Here is an 18715-nt window from a genome sequence, read left to right on the forward strand (position 1 = left end):
ATTTTTAATAGAAATCAATTTTTAATCAAGTTTCCCTGCACTTCATGAATAGTACTGATGCTAGCTTATTTTCTGTAGCATTAGATATCCCATTCTGGAATTTAAATTTAAGTACCCTTCCTTTTATATCTGTCATGGAGAACAGGGGACTCACCATCCAGATTATAGTCGGAGAAAATTATAGTTGTCCCAAGGATTGTGAAAATGTTATAGTTGATGTTGTTGCATGACATAGAAACACAATAAGCAGAACAGTGCTTAATAAATATTTGAAAACTTGGACTGTCATCTATACAAGTATGGGCTCATTATGTAATCTTCTGGTAGAATATGTTGGCGAAGTCTCTGCAGAAGCAGAGTTTATGAACCAGAAAACAGTTTATTTATGTGAATATCTATTGGAGAAGTGTAAAAAGATGGATTGATCATGCTCTTGAGATATAATGCAGAGGGACCTGTCAGAGAAATCCTAGACAGAGAAGTCATCTACCTATCTATCTGTATGTATGTCAATGTGTATGTACATGTATATGCATGTGTGTACACTCACATATATGTGTGTGTGTATGTAGAGACAAATACATATGTATATTTTATGTTTTAAAAAACTCAATATCTTTCCAGTGCTATATGGGGCACTTAAGCTCAGTTCACTTTGACTTTGAACTATCTCATATTTAAGGATACTGCTCTGATGGAGAAGAACCATTTACATGCTGTTCTTATTAAAATGGTTATATGCAGTCCTGTAAATTAGCAGTCAGAAGACTACATACTGTGTTTCAACACTGAAATATATTCTTTTTGATATTTGTTTTTTCCTCTTGCAAGCTCTGTTTAGGTGCAAGGTCAGTTCTAGAACATTATTGGAAATTGCTGCAAGGAAGCTTGTTAGGATGTTGCAGAAGTGTAGCTTTGTAATTCTGACTTGTGTTAATGGCGTGGGATTTTTTCACAGGATAACTTTTTTCCTAGGATAACTTTTTTCCTGTCAACAGAACTAGTGCTTCTGTATTACTTTTAAGTGACATAAAAACAATTTGACCCTTGAAAAGGGAGTGTGAGAACACAGTCTTTCCTTCCTTCACAAAAAAAAAAAAAAAAAAATCTTGCTTTACTTCAATAGGATAGAGTATTACCATGGATGTAAACAGAGAAGCAACTGCAATGATATTGAAACAATCTTGAAAGAGGTCAACAGCTTATTTAAATGCTCATATAAATAATGAGGAACACTTTCACTTAGCAGTTGTATCCTGTGGGTATTTCTTGAGTGTTGGAATGGGCTGCCCAGGGAGGTGGTGGCGTCCTCATCCTTGGAGGTGTTTAAGAGTAGAGTCAACATAGCGCTGAGGGATCTGGTATAGTTGGGAACTGTCAGTGCTAGGTTAACGGTTGGACTAGATGATCTTCAAGGTCCTTTCCAACCTAGATGATTCTGTGATTCTGTGATTCTGAGCATGAACCCGGTTGGAGTTCTCCCAAGTTCTCTGGAGAAGTGAAGAATCATTACAGACAGTGTGCCTAGTTCTATCTGCTTTGCTCGCAGGGACAGACCTAGTAACTTTCATAGAAGATCAGTAGTACTGCTCCCAGTTTGTGATAGTTTTTAGTGATAAGGAGTTGAGAAGGAGGCTGAATGTTTTTGTCTAATGTCTTCTCTTCAGTCAAGAGAATACAGGGAATATAGACTTAGGATTTTGTATGAGAATTTGAAGGAAAAAGTACCCAAGAATACAGAGGACATATGCTACCTTGTGCTGATTTATATCCTGAGGGATTTGTATCTGTTCAAAAAACTGAAAAAAATTGATGATTGTTTTTCTTGTGTCAGTCCGAGTTACTGACTCTTGATCATCCTGAGCATGCAGGAGCAGGAAATGATAGTTATTTGGTGATTAAAAATACTTCCTTTAATAAAAAGTATTGTCTAACCTGATCTTCAAATCCTTTGCAAGTGGAGAGATTTCTTTTTTCCATATGGGATTATCAGTAAACTGCTCCGTGAGGATGCTTGGAAAGTTATAACATTTCCTTCTCGTAATCTTCATGTAAAGAGTGGTATGGTGAAGAAAATGTGTGTGCCAGCTGGAGGTGCATGTAAATAGATAGAGCAACAGAAGTTAGCCAAATTGATTTACATCAGTTTATCATAGTTAATGGATCAGATTTTGGAACAGCAGTTCTTGTATGAAAACAGCTCATCTTCTGTACGATGTGGGTAGCCACCTCTAGCTTCATAATCATGTTAACTCTGTGTTTCTATTGTGGAAAAAAATCTAACTCATCTGTCTTACTGAAAGGAAAACCAGATACATTTTATTTTCTAGTGGGTTATAAATTCAGTGATAGATAATGAAAATGAACATATTAATTAAAAAAAAGTGAGAAAGACTATTCAACAGAGAGGGTGAGATGTACTGGGTTTTTGTGAGAACTCTGCAACTCTGGCTGGTCTTCAAGATTACTTGAATGATGTTTGTATGTTTTTAAATCTCTTTCTGAAATGCTGCATTCCTACAATTAGGTAATGTAATTGTGAGCAAATAAAAAAATGGAATAATGAAGTAAAAGGAATAAAAAACTAAAAGGCAACTTTTTTTGCTTAAACTTAAGATGGAAATTCTAATCAAGAAAAACTATGTTATTCTTCACACCTAATTGTACACAGTTGAGTCAGAATGTGTTTATCGTGCTAGAATGTAGGGGAAGGACTATTACCTACCTCTTAGGGTAAGGCTATATAAAGAAAAAAGGAGTGGTAGTCACCTACAATGATGTCTGTAAAGTACAGTGGTCAAAAAAAGTTCTTACATCATTACTCAAAGAACAGAAATGTATCAATATAGAAAGGCCTTGTGCAATGCAGCTGCCCCATCTCAGGACTTCTATTGAAGTCATTGATTTTTTTAAAAACCTTTCATGCTAGGGCTCATTGTAACTGTTCATATAGCATCCTCATTTATTTCGAATTCAGTTCTTCAAAGGAGCTGAAGGGATCAAGAGACCCATTTTCAGCTGAGTTCTGGTGGAAAGTGACTGTGTAGTTTCCTGATTGCTTTGCAAATTGTAACTTTAAACTTCTTTTCAAAGGAAACTGTGAAATGGCATTTAGTAGGAACCTTCTTAACCATGTCTGGTTATTGGAGGGAAAGTAAAATATAAATCATTAATGAAGGTGCTGCCTGTGAAATTCTTCATAAAATATAAGTTGTAATTTTCAGTACATTGTAATGTCTCATTTCATACAAACAGAAATCTTGTCATAGATTTTAAATACCCACAAAGAGCTTGTAAAAAGCATTTATATATATGCTACCTTCATTTTTGTTATACATACTATTTTATTTTATTCTAATCCATTTAATTCTAATCTGAAATAAAATGTCTGGAATAAGGAAACCTAGATTGGTCTTCTATTCAAGTCTGTAACAATTATGATATTTAGAATTAGTAACACAGATCCAAATTGATCTATGTACTCAAGACTCTACATGCTACATGACAGAATGAAGAGATAGGTTACAAAGGAGTGCCAACAGACAGTCTCAGAGACACTCAAAATACAGTGTAGAGCTGTGAAATATGCCCAAGGACAACTCCGATTACCCTATGGTAATGCCATACAAGTTTGAAGACGCGTGAGATTTTTTCCTCTAGATCTCTCCACCCTATACTGAAAAAGTACTGTTTGGTTCATATCACTGTCCTCATTTTTACTGCAAAACCACAGATTTTGTAACATGTGATTATATGGAAAGTTGCACCCAGGCAGGATGTACTGGGCTACCAGTGCCTGATGTTCTTTATAACCTGCAGGAAGCAGACATTCAAAGTCTCTACGACTATGCCAAATTTCATGTGACTTTCTTTTCTGAGAGATGGTCAGGTGGTTTAGATTTGAAACAGAAGATCTAGAGCACTTTCTCTTGAATATACAGTTTGCAGACTGTTAATAAGATGTTGGTATGATGAAAGATGTCTTGAGTTGTGCAGCCCCTGGATGGCAACAGGGCAGGATTTTTTCTACTACCACCAAGATGCTGTTCATTTCCAACGTCTGTAATATGGATGTGTTTTCCCTTTTCCTGTGAACTGTCCTATCCAGAATGGAAAAGGATAGTATTTTATTCCAGAGATTGTCATAATGCTTATAACATTTTATAAAGAATTTATTTCACCATGTTAGGGATGCCTTTTTAACATATTAGAATCCCAAATTAGTTCAGTCAAGAACAATGTAAGGAAAGGAATAGGTTTGTTTAGCCTTGAAGGGAGAAAACCAAGTGGAAGTCATGGAGAATCTGAAGAGCGTACAATTAATTGTTTATTGCCTCTTCTACTATTAAGCACGTAGCATGGAGCTTCTAGTGGCATTTCCAATGTAAATACTCTCCTCTCCCTCTGCCCCCCAACTGGGTTATTCCTGCAATTTATAGTTAAACTGTGAAGCTCTGCCTACTTCCCTCCTCTTTTTACCTTACTGATGTGGCTTGCAGGCCTGGTAAAAATACAAGCAATACAGAGATAGCAACTGAGCATTTTACTTTAAAAAAAAAAGAAAAAAAAGAACACACCAAAAATATACTTAACTAGGCTAAACAACAGAGGAAAGAAAGAAAAAGAATTTTCTTACCTGAAAACCAGCTAAGAAAATGTATTACCAAAATAACCCGTTACTTGGTCTGTCTGTTGGGATTGACATCTGGCTTCATTCCTTTTCAGAACTGTACATGCATGTATACATCAATTAACACGTATACAGTCATGTTTCTTTCTTTGAGATGCCCTCTCTTAACCCCACTCTAAGCAGTGCCTCTCATTTCTTAAGCTCTTCATTTTTATATTGGAGAAGGTTAAAAGGTCTAATAAAGTCTTGGCATCATGGTGTTCACTTACTCTCTGAATAGAGCATTAAAACCCTGATATAGTATAAGAACATCCATGGTCACAGTTTTTCCTGTTTTTGAATTGCTTATGCAGGTCTTTGGAAAGATTAGAATTGGTGGCTATCACAATTTTTCACCTGTGCCCATAAAGAAGCCTAAATTGTCACTGTAAAAATAATGTGACCAGCTCTGTGCAAAGGACACAGACAAAGGATACTTTAGGACATTTGGGAAAGTTCTGGTTGCAATTAAGTCAGGAGAATATAATGACAATCTGTAGATGTGGGAAAAATAATTTTATATTGAGAAATTTATGAAAAGGAGCAGACAGAGCTGGATCGTATCATATCTGTTGATATTGCCTGTCTTGTTTTTCCTTCTGAATACTGATTTGGTAAATTTTGCCCTGAAGGCTGTTCACACAAGGCTTACATACACAATCCTTAAAAAAAACCCTTGCATAAACACCACATACATCTGTTTAATAGGAGCTTTGTCATTTAGACCTTCTTGGTTTATCTGTCATTTATGGTTTTTACTTTAAGTCCTCAAAAATCGTGTTTAGTTTTCAACTTAATGAGCATCATTATGGCAGCTTTACATAGTAAGAAGGCATATAAAGGCAAGAAAGCGTCAATAAGCACATTTTACATCATGCTAACAGCTGTATTGCGACAGAGATATATGTAGAGAAAGATGGTCTAAGTGGTTTGGAGAAATGTAGGAAGAGACAGATTATAAAAGCACACGGAAGGGTTTTTTTATAAAAAAATAGATATACTATCAAATAGTGTATATCAAAAATGTTGGCTATTTTGCTATTGGAAGATAGTTTATAATTTACTCCTCCTTAGGTTCAAGGGAACTTTTTTTTTCCTCTCTAAATTACAAGCCAGTTTGTTGGCTTTATATAAATTCATCATCTGTTTTTTGGACAATGCTACTAAAAAATGTAGCATATGTAGAAGACCCTCATGCTCTAGACTAATGGAAAAATTTAAAATAATGAATGAAAGGAAAGTATTATATTTAATACATTGATTCTAACACAGAACTGAATTTAGCTCAACACGGTCATGCTTTATTTAATTGTAATTCAGCAACCCTTGGAAATTTCATTTCAGTTGTGTGTATATAGTTTCAAAAATGCAATCCTTTGTTTCATCTACACGGTTTGAATAGAAATTGACTGTAGAAAATGGTTACTACTTTTAAGAAGAGCAATTATTTTTTGGGACTCTTCTATTGAAGGAAATTAATTCAGTGCAATTTGCTATTTGATAAGTATTGTATGATGCAAGACTGTAAGAAGCATTATGCTACCTAATGCTGTGGGGTTTTTATTTCCCCCAGCAATTATATCTTTTTCATAGTCTTTGTTTGTTCTGTACTAGAAAGCTATAGCAGTGTATTTCTGTGTATGGAACCCAAGTCAACTGCTGCAGACTTTTGTTTAATGACAATGCAGTTATGTGAAAGTTTGTTAGCTTCTTCTTGAGATCTGTGCACTTAGTAGGGACAGACCATGGTGATTTCAGGAGAGACGTCATTTCCAGATGCATTAAATATTCTTGTGCAGAAGTTATTCCTCATAAAATATTTAATGTAATTTTTGTCTTTATTATGTTTTGCATGTTTCATTAATTCCCTGTGGGTCTTTTTGAACAGTTTCAGCAGTGCAGATGATCTTGTATAAAATTTGTTGACTAGGCTCTCAAAATATACAAGTTGGCAAACCTATGCTTATGATCATGAATTCACTTGCACAGAAAATTGCACAAGCATGAATTCATAGCCCTGTTTTTGCTAGTACATGTTCTTACTGTGTATGGCAGGTAGTTGATAGCAGTAGAGCAATGGGATACAATTCAGATCAGCCTGGATTAATTAATGCAATATAGTGGAAAACCTTCCTGAATTCCTGGCAAACTGCCCCATTTCTGGACACTTTATAGGCAATAATTCTCTACCACAGTCCACATGACAGGTTTACCTGTCTTACAATTCTGGGAAAAGGGATGTGATTCTGTAGGACCTAGAGGTCTTCAAGTCTTGGCATTTCCTGATCATGGGCAGTATTTTAAGATTTGCAATCTCTAAAAATGCTACTCCATGAACTGGAGTGATTTTACTGTAGGATTTCTGTCATCCGAAGCCTAGGGGAGGACAGCTTAGTTAGAGCATTCAAATTCTTGATCATGAAGGCAAGACCTTGACAATTGTGGGAAGATCCTCTATAACTCGAACGTGGCTCATGGCCATAAAAGAGGAGGCTTGGAAGATGTATATCTGCTCTCTGCCAACTTAGCTGAGCACTAGTGAGTACAAGAAGAACATTTCATATTGTCAACTTGTTTTAGTGCTTCTGAAATTATCAGGATTCCCATTTTCCAGAAGCTTTCCTCCATTGTAATTAGATTAAATCTGAAAATCAGATATTTTTTTTCTTTTTTTCCTAACCAAATCTGCAAATAAATTCAGATTAGTTTCAGTTTGTCTGTACAGTAAAAATCTGGTTTAATTCTATTTTGGCTACTAATTTCTAATCAATAGGAATTTTATATATATATATGAAGTAAAGACATTCTTTCTTCTAATATGCACACATTTATTCAACAATTGCAAAAGCTTAGAAAAAATTTCTGGGAATGAAACTTTTTTCTATCATGCTACTTTTTCTTCACATAAATGGAATTTCAGCTAATACTTGCTTCCAGTGGGAAAAAATAGTTTTCTTTGATATGCTGGCTTTTGCTTCAGAACAAATAGCAGCTATTGTTTAAAAAAATTAATGGTGTAAAAGAAAAACAAAGGAAAACTTTAAACAGTCCCTTTAGGCAAATGAGATGAAAGACTTCTGCAAATAGCACATGTATGTATCTACTATTGATGAATCAAAACCTTATCAGCTTGAATTTTCTTTTGATTTGTTAACTACCATTGGGCTTCAGTGTACAGCTTTTGTCTGTATTTGAAAAATCTTTACCTTGTACTAGTTTTGTGTGCGACTTAATCATCATCCTCTGTTGTTCAGCTTTTTACCACACAGTGACTTAGTGATGTTTAGATTACTTTGTCTTGAATATGAGAAATGAAAAATTAAAGGGGAAAAAATAAATGTATAGATACTCGGTTGGATTGCACCTGTTACTGGAACAAAGAAAATTTTTGTCTTTATACAGCTGGACTCTAACAAAATATGACAAAGTGTGTTCAATTAAGCGGTATCCTGCAGAGTCTACCTAAGGCTACCAACAGTTTATATCTCTGCCAAAGATACTGGGAAAATTATAATTGGTGTTAGGATGGATTTTTTTTTTTTTTTTTAAATTGGGAACAACATAGATTTATTTAGATACTCTAATCAGATAGTGCTGGTTTGATCTCACTGCAAGAATTTCTAATTGGTATTCCAGTACAGCTGGCACACCTGTCAGGTACACACACACAAAAAATTCAAGAACAGCATCGAGACCAGTTGGACAACAACTTTTGCACTGACAAAGTTTTGCACACTCTCCCCTCTTCTTTCACTTGAAAAGCAAAAAAAGCAAAAATCCACAGTTTTTGTCCATAAACTACCTTCCGATTCCGAAGTTCAGTTTGCTAGATTGTTACAGGCTGATTGTGCCAAGAACCAAAACAAGCCTAAGAATGTATTGTCTACTCAGGATTTTTCTTGGTCTCCTAAACTGGGTATCTTTTTAATTTAAAGCTCTACAGTTTCAATCTGAGGTGCACCTTTTTTTGTGACTTTATCTAAACAATTTTTCTCTGCAAAATATCAGCAATCTGAAAATGTTTTTAGCAATGATAAAATACCAAGTATATAAATTTCAGTAACAACCTACCTTACTCCAGAGATGAACAAATTCTACTTTAGGTTTTGTTATTTGATCTGTTCTGTGATGTAGATCCTGCAACAATACACAACGTTGCTGAACCCATTTCTGTAGTCAAAATTGCAGAAAAACAGCCATTACTTATGGTTATTTATTATATTTTGGTGTATCCAGACTCTGTAAATCACTCAACCAGAGACAGTATTTGGTTTGACAGATTCGTGGTTGACCTCTCTCTGTTGCTTATTAAATATTTAGCCTTTTCATTCATGTTGTGTAATAAGGGGTCAACAGTGTACTCTAAGTCCTGATGTAGCATTTACTATTTCATAATTTATTCTTTTTTTCACAGGGATCACACTCTACAGCCAACCATATGGAGGAGCCTTGCTTGATGAGGACAAAATGTGAGCAAATGCTTAAAATATGTAACAGCTGCAATGAGCAGACAATTGAAACAATTCAATAAGTATGTATGTTGCATGCAATAGATGTTGCGACTTGATAGATGCAATGCAGTTGCACTGAAGCATTTTCTCTACTCCAGTGTTTATATGTCGGGTCTAGTGTTTATACGTCAAGTCTACTGTTTATATCAGATACAGTTGCATTATTTTGTAAAGAAAAATACTGAATTTATGCTGACTATGCATTGCAAAGTGTCTGTGAACAGGTCATGACATTTTCAAACAGGTTAACTTCTTCAAATGATTGTCAAGTTTTTAAATTCTAATTTTCTATAGAGGGGGGAAATATTTGCCAAAGATTCACTTCAGTATTTAGACTTTAAATACATGCTGTGATCTGTAACTCATGTATAGTTTCATAACTTAACACATCACCTTGCTCTGTTCCCTAATTAGATGTTGACAGTGTACAACGTGTTGTTTGCAAACAGGATTAAGGTCCTAATGTCTAGTGTTGTTTTGGTAAGAAGTTGGCCTTGAAAATGTTTGGACTCGGTGAAGTTTTTTTCCCTGTTGTGTTTTCATTATGCCATTTCACTTTGTATTCTAGAATGGAGAATGTTCGTCAGTGTGGGGTAGCACTATGTATCATGTTGGGTTTCTCTATCCTTACCGCATCCATTGGAAGTGCCATAGTGAAAGACAGAGTATCTGGCACAAAACGCTTGCAGCACATCACAGGCCTGGGTTACAAAACTTATTGGCTTGCTAACTTCTGCTGTGATATGGTATGTATCATGTCGGGCAGCATATGTTCAGGTGTAGCATTTTAACTAGTTTGTTATAAATGAGCAAAAGGAGATATGGTTACAAGACATGTGAATAAGAATTGAATTGTGCAGAGCAACAGCTCTTGGCTGTCATGTTAACAAGCATTGGGACACCATTCCTACTGTAATACTGTCAAATAAAATTCTTTAAGGCAGGGATTGTGCTCTTTGTTTTCCAAAGTTGAATTGTAAGGTAAAGCATATATTTGCTTTAGATACCTACACTACTTTACAAATAAAAGGAAGCTGGCTAATCAACCTAGACAGAGAGAATCTTCTACACAGCAGTTCATAGCAGGAGTTTCTGTGTTTTGAGTTGCCACTGGCAAAATCTTTCAGATTATTGGAGAAGCCTGAAGATACTACTCAGCTACTTTAAAGGTGTAATTATGTTGTCTGTTGGTGGGTAATATGAGAGATACTCATAACTGGTACCTTTTATTTGTGGCAAGATAGACAGCAGAAAATATTATTTCTGAATTAAAATATACAAAATGACCTAGATCAGAAATGGGTGAAGCCTCTGTCCTGAATGTTTATTTTTCTCACACTAAGAAATTTCTACTATTGTTAACATCATGAATAGTATTGTCTACATGCAGTTCATTAACAAATCTGAAAAACTTCTCTTCTTTTGAAAATATCACAAAAGTGTTTTTTTTTTTTTCCCCTAAATCTTACCCTTTAATCAAATATAAAGACAGGAATGCCACTGAGACCTGACTTCAGCAGGTTGGATTTAGGTCAACATATTTAAATGAAACAGGAATTTTTGTTTGCCTTCTTCAATCCTGAGAAGTTGATTTCTGTTCAGGCCAATAAGCAAAGGTGGTGAAATACAATTAACTTTCTCAAGTCACAGCTAGTCCCCAGTCACTGATTTTTCATTGGCTGTGTAATGGAGCTTGTTTGGATTTCATTTAAGCATGAATCCCCAAAATTATCTTCAAATATCTTTTTCAAAGGTGACTCTTAAAAAACTAAAATTAAAAATTATCCATTATATATGTGTATATATATCTCTGTGTATGTATGTGTGTGTATATATTTAAGGCACACATATATGTCCCTTACTGAAAGATATTTTCATAATTCACTTGTGATGAGTCTTGCTGTAGAAATAGTTGTGTGTTTGGTGGGAATTTGAGATTAGGTCATTCTCTTCTGGAAAAGTGATAGAATTACTATTTTTAAAGAATTAGGGTGCTGTTTGTTGTTAGTTCACTTCTCAAAGAAGGTGTTTTGGATTGGGAGACTGGTTTCAGAGACAGTAGTGAACAATTGGAGTCAAGTCATCTGGATTATTCAAAAGTAAAAAGATTCCTGGCCTTAGAGAAGGGACATAAACTTTCTACACCTTGTTTAACACACTGGGTCATGGAAGGAAGGGCTGGGATCTAGCATAGGCAACACAAACCTGAACTAGCCTGGTCAGGAACAGTGATTTTTGAAATACTCCCTGTTCTCATTCAGGCTATTCTAAATCTGAAACATTAGAGCCTCACCCATCCATGCTTGAAATCAGGATTTTCACACTTGAGAAGCTTGAACAGCGGGCACATTTCTCCAAACGTTATTTGCTTGGCCAGTCAATCTTTGCATTCCTTTTTCTGCCATGTCAAATAAGAGGGCTTGGTTAAAAGCTCAGTCCTTCATCATTCACTTTCTCCTTGTACAGCAAAGTCAACTCCTCATTATTTTCTGCCGATCTCTTCTTTTCGAAATGTTCTCACTAATCCAGCACAGTACTGCATGATCAATCATGATCTGGGAAAGAACAGACGCTGCTTTAAATGCTAATTGTGCTGCAGATCATTTAGGGACACTGAACACATGAATATATGAACTGTCAAATTTGAAATCCCTCTACATATTTTAAGTATTGCAGGCTGTGTCCTGTATTATTGGTAGCATAATCTTTACTAGACCTGCAGAAGTATTTGATTTATGAAATTGCTGTCATGAGAATTGGGCTGTTCTTACTGTATTTATACATGTGAATGGTATTCTTTACTATGTTTAACAAGCAGAAAATGGGTAAATGCTAAGAAAAGTTCATGACAAAGAGAGATGTTTTGTTCAGATTAAGCTTGTGTTACCAGAGGGGCAAAATTAAGGTTATTTTATTTGTGCGTGCCCAACTTTTATAACACACCATGTATTCGGGTAAGATTTCTAATAGTAGTTAATGTTTAAAGTTTTTTTTTTTGGTAGAAAAAAGTCCCAGCTCTGTTGAAATATACTGGGACTCAGATGCTTTGTCACTTCTCTACTGTATTTTTTAAAATAGATTTAGGAGATCTGAAACCTAAATCTGTGGAGTGGTATATTTGTATATGACATTGAATAAGGTACACTGTGAACGTGATGAGACCATTACATCTGTCTACATTTCACTTCATTGCCCTTCTCTTAAAAAAGTATCTGTCTTCCCATTGGCAAAGAAGTGATGGTCTCTGGTTTAATTTTTGAACAGGTTTGCATTGTACTTCAGTATGAAAGTTCAATTTTAACAGTAAGGATGTTCTACATTGAATATTTAGCTAGACCTTGATTTGTTGCCTCTATTGCAGCTGCATCTCAGAATCTCAGTTATATTAGAATAAGGTTAAATATTATATAAGCAGAAATGGAGGCGCTGCCCTAATGAGCTCAGCTTCAAGGCACAGAGCAGGCAGACACTGAGAATGGAACGGAGCACAGATTTTCACATCTTGCCATTGCTAGTTACAAGCAAAACCTGTCTCTCTTGAATACTTAGATATGAATCCCCAATCACATCCTCCCCCCCTTAATTATTTGGTTACCATTATGTCAAGAGACTAAACAGAGAAAATGCTTTCCCTGTTGCCTAATCGCTGTAACTATTCCAAATATTATATCTGTTCTCATTAAAAGTTGTCATTTCCTTCATCAGCACACATGGTCCTTCATTTAAGTGTCTCTCAAAACTGTATCCTTACTATTCTCCTATGACTGAAGCACCGATCGGTGGAACTGCTATTTCTGAATCCAAGACTCTGTATTCACAGTATAATTTGATGTTTTGGAGCAATAGTCCCATACGGACTCATTATCTGGAAGAGTTAGCTTGTTAAATGGATGTATGGGAAAGGTCAATAGAAATGGAATTAAGGGGAATATTCTGTAGTTGGATTTTATTTTGTCAGGATGTTTCATGTGTATATGTGTAAGAGGGGCAGTTTCACAGCAAGTGTGGACTATGAAATCTCAGAGCTCTTCTGCCTAATTCTTCCTAATTTATAGCATAATTATATTGCAAATATGGAAAAGTTAATTTGTAGAGCACTTCTATGCTAATTAAGTAAGACCAGTACAAGATGCTCACCAGCTAAGTGCTTTTTCTTCTTCTGTTTCTAGCTGTTTTACATGGTTCCAGTTACCCTGTGTGTTGGTGTTATTAGTGCCTTCCAGCTATCAGCTTTCACTTTCCGAAAGAACTTGGCAGCCACTGTTCTCCTGCTGATACTCTTTGGGTATGTGATTGGAAATGCTACTATGGAATTATAGCTTGTAAGAAGCAAACAGAAATCTTTAGACCTGCTTTGCACCTGCTGCTGGATGCATGATTTTTTCTCTTTGGAAATGATTATGATTCAGCAAAAGACAGAGAGAAAACAGGCTGAAACATGAGCTGGAAAGTTCCATGTGGAAGGTGGAGGGAGATTTGCTCACACATTTAAAAAAAAAAAAAAAAAAGAAAAAGATAAAAAAGAAGAACTGGAAATGTCTCAGAAAATACTCAGCCTGTATAACAATCATTGCTGTTAGAAGAAATTGATTGTATGTTATCCTCCAGAAAATGAGGGAATACTAATATAGCCAGGTCAGAATTTCTGTTTAGCTGTGCAGAATATCATCAAGAAGTTAAGAAAGTGGCTGTCTTTTCTTATGGTTCTACCCGCTTTCTGTAATTCTGTAATTTTCCATAGCTCCAGGAATTTATATTTCCAATAAAAAGTCTATCCAGTGTGGAGTACTGGACTGGTTGGAGATTCGTCTCCAAATAGTACTGTGAGAGAGGAAAGTCCTCCCATATCACCCTCTTGCTTGGTTTCATGTGAAAAAACAGTTATAGCAACTTAAAGTGACTGCTTAAACAGAGAATTGATTTCTCTATAGAAATAAGGTCGTTGAGCCCTGGGCTCAATCAAACTAATGGTTTGTCTATTCTGTTCAGTTCTTCCTATCTGCAGTCCCAGGTGATGTGAGAAATGCTGAAGATGAATAGCTACAGGATAAGTATTCTGAGAAGAAGTTTCTTCCTTATCTCAAGCAACTAATTGTTGCTATCTTTGTAGAGGTGAATGCATATCTTACAAGACAGATGTTTAAATAATGAAATATAACTGCTCCATGAAAGAATCACAGTGAAGGAAAGTAGAAAGGACCTTCTGCAAGATCAGGACATGTTCCATTCCAGGAAGAGTTTCAGATAAACACTTTAAAAAAAATTTACTTTATTTCATCTTGAAACTGTTTTCAAGAGCTCATGCTTCCAGCAACTCGTTTTTTGGAAAACTGTTTCAATGTCTCCATAGCTGGATGTATTCTTTGAAATTCCAGCCTAAGTTTATTTGGAGCCATACTTCATAAGTGTCCCTCATCAAACATCTTTTGCAAGCCCAAACAAATGAATTCCTCTCTTGTAAAAAGGCTTTCCCATTCTTGTGATAATTAGAATTACCTTTTTTCCCTATAACTCCAGTTTGAGCTCATGTTTCCTGGACATGAGTGACCAGACTAGTATGTGGTATTCTAGAGGTCATGATGCCAGAATCTTGTAAATAACTCAGATGAAACATCCAGAGTTCACACTTTCCTTCTCTCTGTATCACTCTTGTCTTCCTTCTCCTTCCTTCTGCGCTATTACCAATTGATTCCTTCAAGTTAAAGGCAGAAATTCTTATAAGTCCTAGTGCAAAGACTTTACACTATTAAATCTCATCCCTGTTTTTTTTTATTACCTTTACAACTGTTGAATCCATCTTGCAATCCAGTTGCTGCGACCCTAGCATAAGAATAGGCATCTACAGAGATCTCTAGAGATCTTAGTCAAGCAGCAAATGAACTATAGAGTACATACTTGTATGTCTGCTGAAGTATGTCATGGTTTAAATCCAGCTGCAGCCAAACACCATGCAGCCATTTGTTCACCCTCCCCCTGCCTGGGGAATGAGGGAATGAATTGGAGGGGTAAAGGGAGACTCACAGGTTGGGATAAAAGCAGATTAATAATTGTAATAAAATAAACCAATAACAACAATAGAAAGTACAAATGGGTAATCCACAATGCGATTGCTCACCATCTGTGAACTGATACCCAGCCCATTCCCGGCTAGCAATCCCGAAACACCAAGATCCCACAATCGCAATCCTGGAAGCAAGAGATAACCTCCTTCTTTCCAGTTACTCCTCTTTTATATACTGAGCATGATGTTACATGATATGGAATATTTCATTATCTAATTTGGTTCTGGTGTTCTGGCTGTGCCCCCTCACAGCTTCTTGTACATCTGCACATGGACAGGACATGGGGAGTTGGAGAGTCCTTGATCTCTTATCAATAACCATAAACATCAGTGTATTATCAGCATTCTTCTCATACCAAGTCCCATACTGAAACCAAAACACAGCACTATTCTAGCTACTAAGAAGAAAAATTAACTCTATCAAAGCCGAAACCAGGGAAGCTGATGGAGCAGATCCTCCTGAGTCCCATCACACAACACATGCGGGACAACCAGATGATCAGGCCCAGTCAGCATGGGTTTATGAAAGGCATATAGGAAAATATATTTCCTTTCATGCTTATCAAATTGCCTGGGCATTTTATTAGTCTCGCTAGACATATCTGACTCTCTATAAAAAATATGACTGTTCCATTTTGGATAGGCATCATTTGACTTGCCAGAATGGAGGACATCTTCCCTCCTCCTTTAAAGATTTGCACTGAAAATGATGTAGCCATGAACATGCTGTCTTATCATCATTGTGCTATGAAGTAATTATGCATTCATTTTTGATGGCTACTACTCTACTGATAACCTGGTTTAGGCAATAACAATGCTAACATGATCTCTGGCAGATTTCAGTTCTCAGATATCACTGGCACAAATATTAGTTCCAGTTCAAGGATTAATGCTTTTTCCTTCCTTCTTTTTTTCTTTTTTCCCCTCTCTCTCTTCTCACTCTCTCCTTCCTTTTTTGCTCTTTTTTCTATCTAAAAAAGCCTCTAAGAAAAGCTGATCTCTCAGCATCTATGATTTAAGCTTCAAATATTTGGTTTTAATTCTGTCCCCGTGTAAGAGGCTTGTTAAAATGCATGGTTCTGCAATCATTCAGAAATCAGGGTTGTGAGCTTTCTGGAATAGTGAAAGTAAATATATGCAGTTGATATATGCAAAAATGGATCATATCTGTCCATCACATGGCAGTAACTGTGTACGTCTATGGGATCATAAGGTAATTTGATAAAGAAAACAAATCCCAGATTTGTCCTTCTCAGTTGATCAAAAGAGTTATTTGCATATCTTAAAAATAAGGAGTAACTTTTTTTCTAGTATAATAGCTGCCTCTTTTTTTTTTTTTTTTTTTAACTTTTTGGTGGTAATTTTGTTTTTTTAAACTTTCAGATATGCAACTTTACCATGGATGTATCTTGTATCCAGATTCTTCTCAAGTTCAGATGTAGCTTTTGTTTCTTACATCTCCTTAAATTTTGTGTTTGGTCTGTGTACCATGCTGGTGACTCTCTTACCTCGTTTGTTAGCTATAATTTCCAAAGCGCAGGTCAGTATAAAACCTTTGCTTTACGTTACTTGTGAGATGTAAGAACACATGTGCATGCATGTATGTTGATGTAAATATATACGTATGTTTATATATATGTACAGAAAAAAAATTTTCCATTAGAAAAACTTGGGTGTTTTAAACATTCATGATTTTTCTGTCCTAGTGTATACTGTATTGCTTGTTACTGTCTTGAATTTTAGCTTGTTTATAAACCAAAAAAAAAAAAAAAAAAAAAAAGTGCTGTAATAATGGAAAAACAGCGTTAATTGAAACCTTGACATTTTCCAGACCATTAAGTTATAATTGGCACACAATGGGAGCTGTTCTGGTCCATTGAATAGATTATATGCATTGTAAAATGTGTTTGAATAATATTGACATAAGAGATAAACTGCATATTCCTAGGATCTGTAATGCACTGTATGAATAGTAATATGCATTCTCACTCCCTGTATGTAATTTTCATTAGTCATAATGGTAATTAAGCAACTTGATGGAGTGGAGATCCAGAATGTGTATGAATATCTATGCATGTACCAGGTCAAAAAATTGGTGTTTGAAGTAAAATCTGGATTACATGTCACTCAAATTTGGAGGCAGATTTGGTGTTGACTTGTGTTTAAGTTGGTGATTTAGAATTAAGGGCATTCAAATATGAAAATTTTAAGAAAATAGAGTTTTGTTACTGTCCGTGAACCTCAAGTAAAATAGGAATCTCATGGCCCTAGGCAGTCTAAAATACAATCAGAGATGAACCCTGCCCCAAAATAGTTCAAAATATGCTCTTTGGAAATCAGTTCACCTTGAGTGAATTTGAATGCTGTATCTAGCTTTGTAAGTGTGCTTACTATGCTGTTGGAGAAAACTAATCTTCTTGTTTTTTTTTTTTGTCTTCCCCTTCCCCTTGCCCTCCCACTTGCTGAATCTTAATACAGAGTTTTCAGAACATCTACAATATCCTCAAATGGGCATTCATCGTATTCCCACAATTCTGCTTAGGCCAGGGTTTAATAGAACTTTCATACAATCAGATCAAATTTGACCTGACCAGCAATTTTGGAATAGATTCTTATGTGAGCCCTTTTGAGATGAATTTCCTTGGCTGGATTTTTGTGGAAATGGCCCTGCAGGGAACACTACTTCTTCTTTTACGGCTTTTTCTTCATTGGGATCTCCTCCAGAAATCAAGGTGTGTTAACATTTTTATTCTGCCATAGTGGACAATGAACTAATTTTTAAAGAAAGGAAATGGTGGATTCCTTTGAAAACCTAAATGTAAATACTTCTGATAACATGGTGTACCTGAATTAGTGGAAATTGCAGAAAAAATACAAATAATTGCCGTTTCCCTTGGATTCTGCTGAGATTTGATCACCAAGTTTTAAGGGACTGCAATCAGGGAAATAAACCAGAGTTATCCAGAGTACAGCAATGTCCAATTTACCATGAGTCATTTGTTATTATCTTCTGTTTTAGGGGTCAATGTTCAATTAACAGCATGGAGATCTCTTCAGAAGATGTTGATGTAGAAATGGAGCGACAGAGACTCTTTGGTGGAAGAACTGGTAATGATGTCCTCCTTCTGTACAACCTCAGGAAATGTTATGGAGGTTTCAGTAAGAACACCACTGCTGTGGAAAGCATAAGCTTGGGAATACGGAGGGGAGAGGTAAAGAGGTCTTTGTTTTCCTTTCAGAAAATAACACTTTATTCTGAGAAATTGTTCAGACATGTATGTCTACAATCATGTTCAGGATGTCTACAATCAGAGATCTGTAAATAGCAGCAAAACAATTTCAATCATAGTAATTTCTGAAAAACAGTAACTGGATAAAAGCAGGAGCTCTGGTGGTGTTTAAGAAGCAACTGGGTTGCAAATTCATCAGAGTCTTAGTTTTTTCTTCTTGCTTATCTTTACCAAGTTACTGTTT

At 35.7% G+C, this 18715-nt stretch overlaps 1 protein-coding gene across 1 annotated transcript in view; it reads left to right on the forward strand.

Annotated features, from left to right (window-relative positions):
* Positions 1 to 18715, forward strand: part of LOC141938195 (ATP-binding cassette sub-family A member 13-like) — a 166216-nt gene that overhangs the window by 103172 nt on the left and 44329 nt on the right. The window contains exons 39-44 of the mRNA XM_074857198.1: positions 9084 to 9138; positions 9749 to 9926; positions 13350 to 13465; positions 16625 to 16781; positions 17720 to 17973; positions 18261 to 18453. Coding sequence (XP_074713299.1) covers positions 9084 to 9138; positions 9749 to 9926; positions 13350 to 13465; positions 16625 to 16781; positions 17720 to 17973; positions 18261 to 18453 — 953 coding nt within the window. The remainder of the gene's footprint in view (positions 1 to 9083; positions 9139 to 9748; positions 9927 to 13349; positions 13466 to 16624; positions 16782 to 17719; positions 17974 to 18260; positions 18454 to 18715) is intronic.

The sequence above is a fragment of the Strix uralensis genome, chromosome 1 (genome assembly GCF_047716275.1).
Source record: "Strix uralensis isolate ZFMK-TIS-50842 chromosome 1, bStrUra1, whole genome shotgun sequence".
In the NCBI taxonomy this organism is placed as follows: domain Eukaryota; kingdom Metazoa; phylum Chordata; class Aves; order Strigiformes; family Strigidae; genus Strix; species Strix uralensis.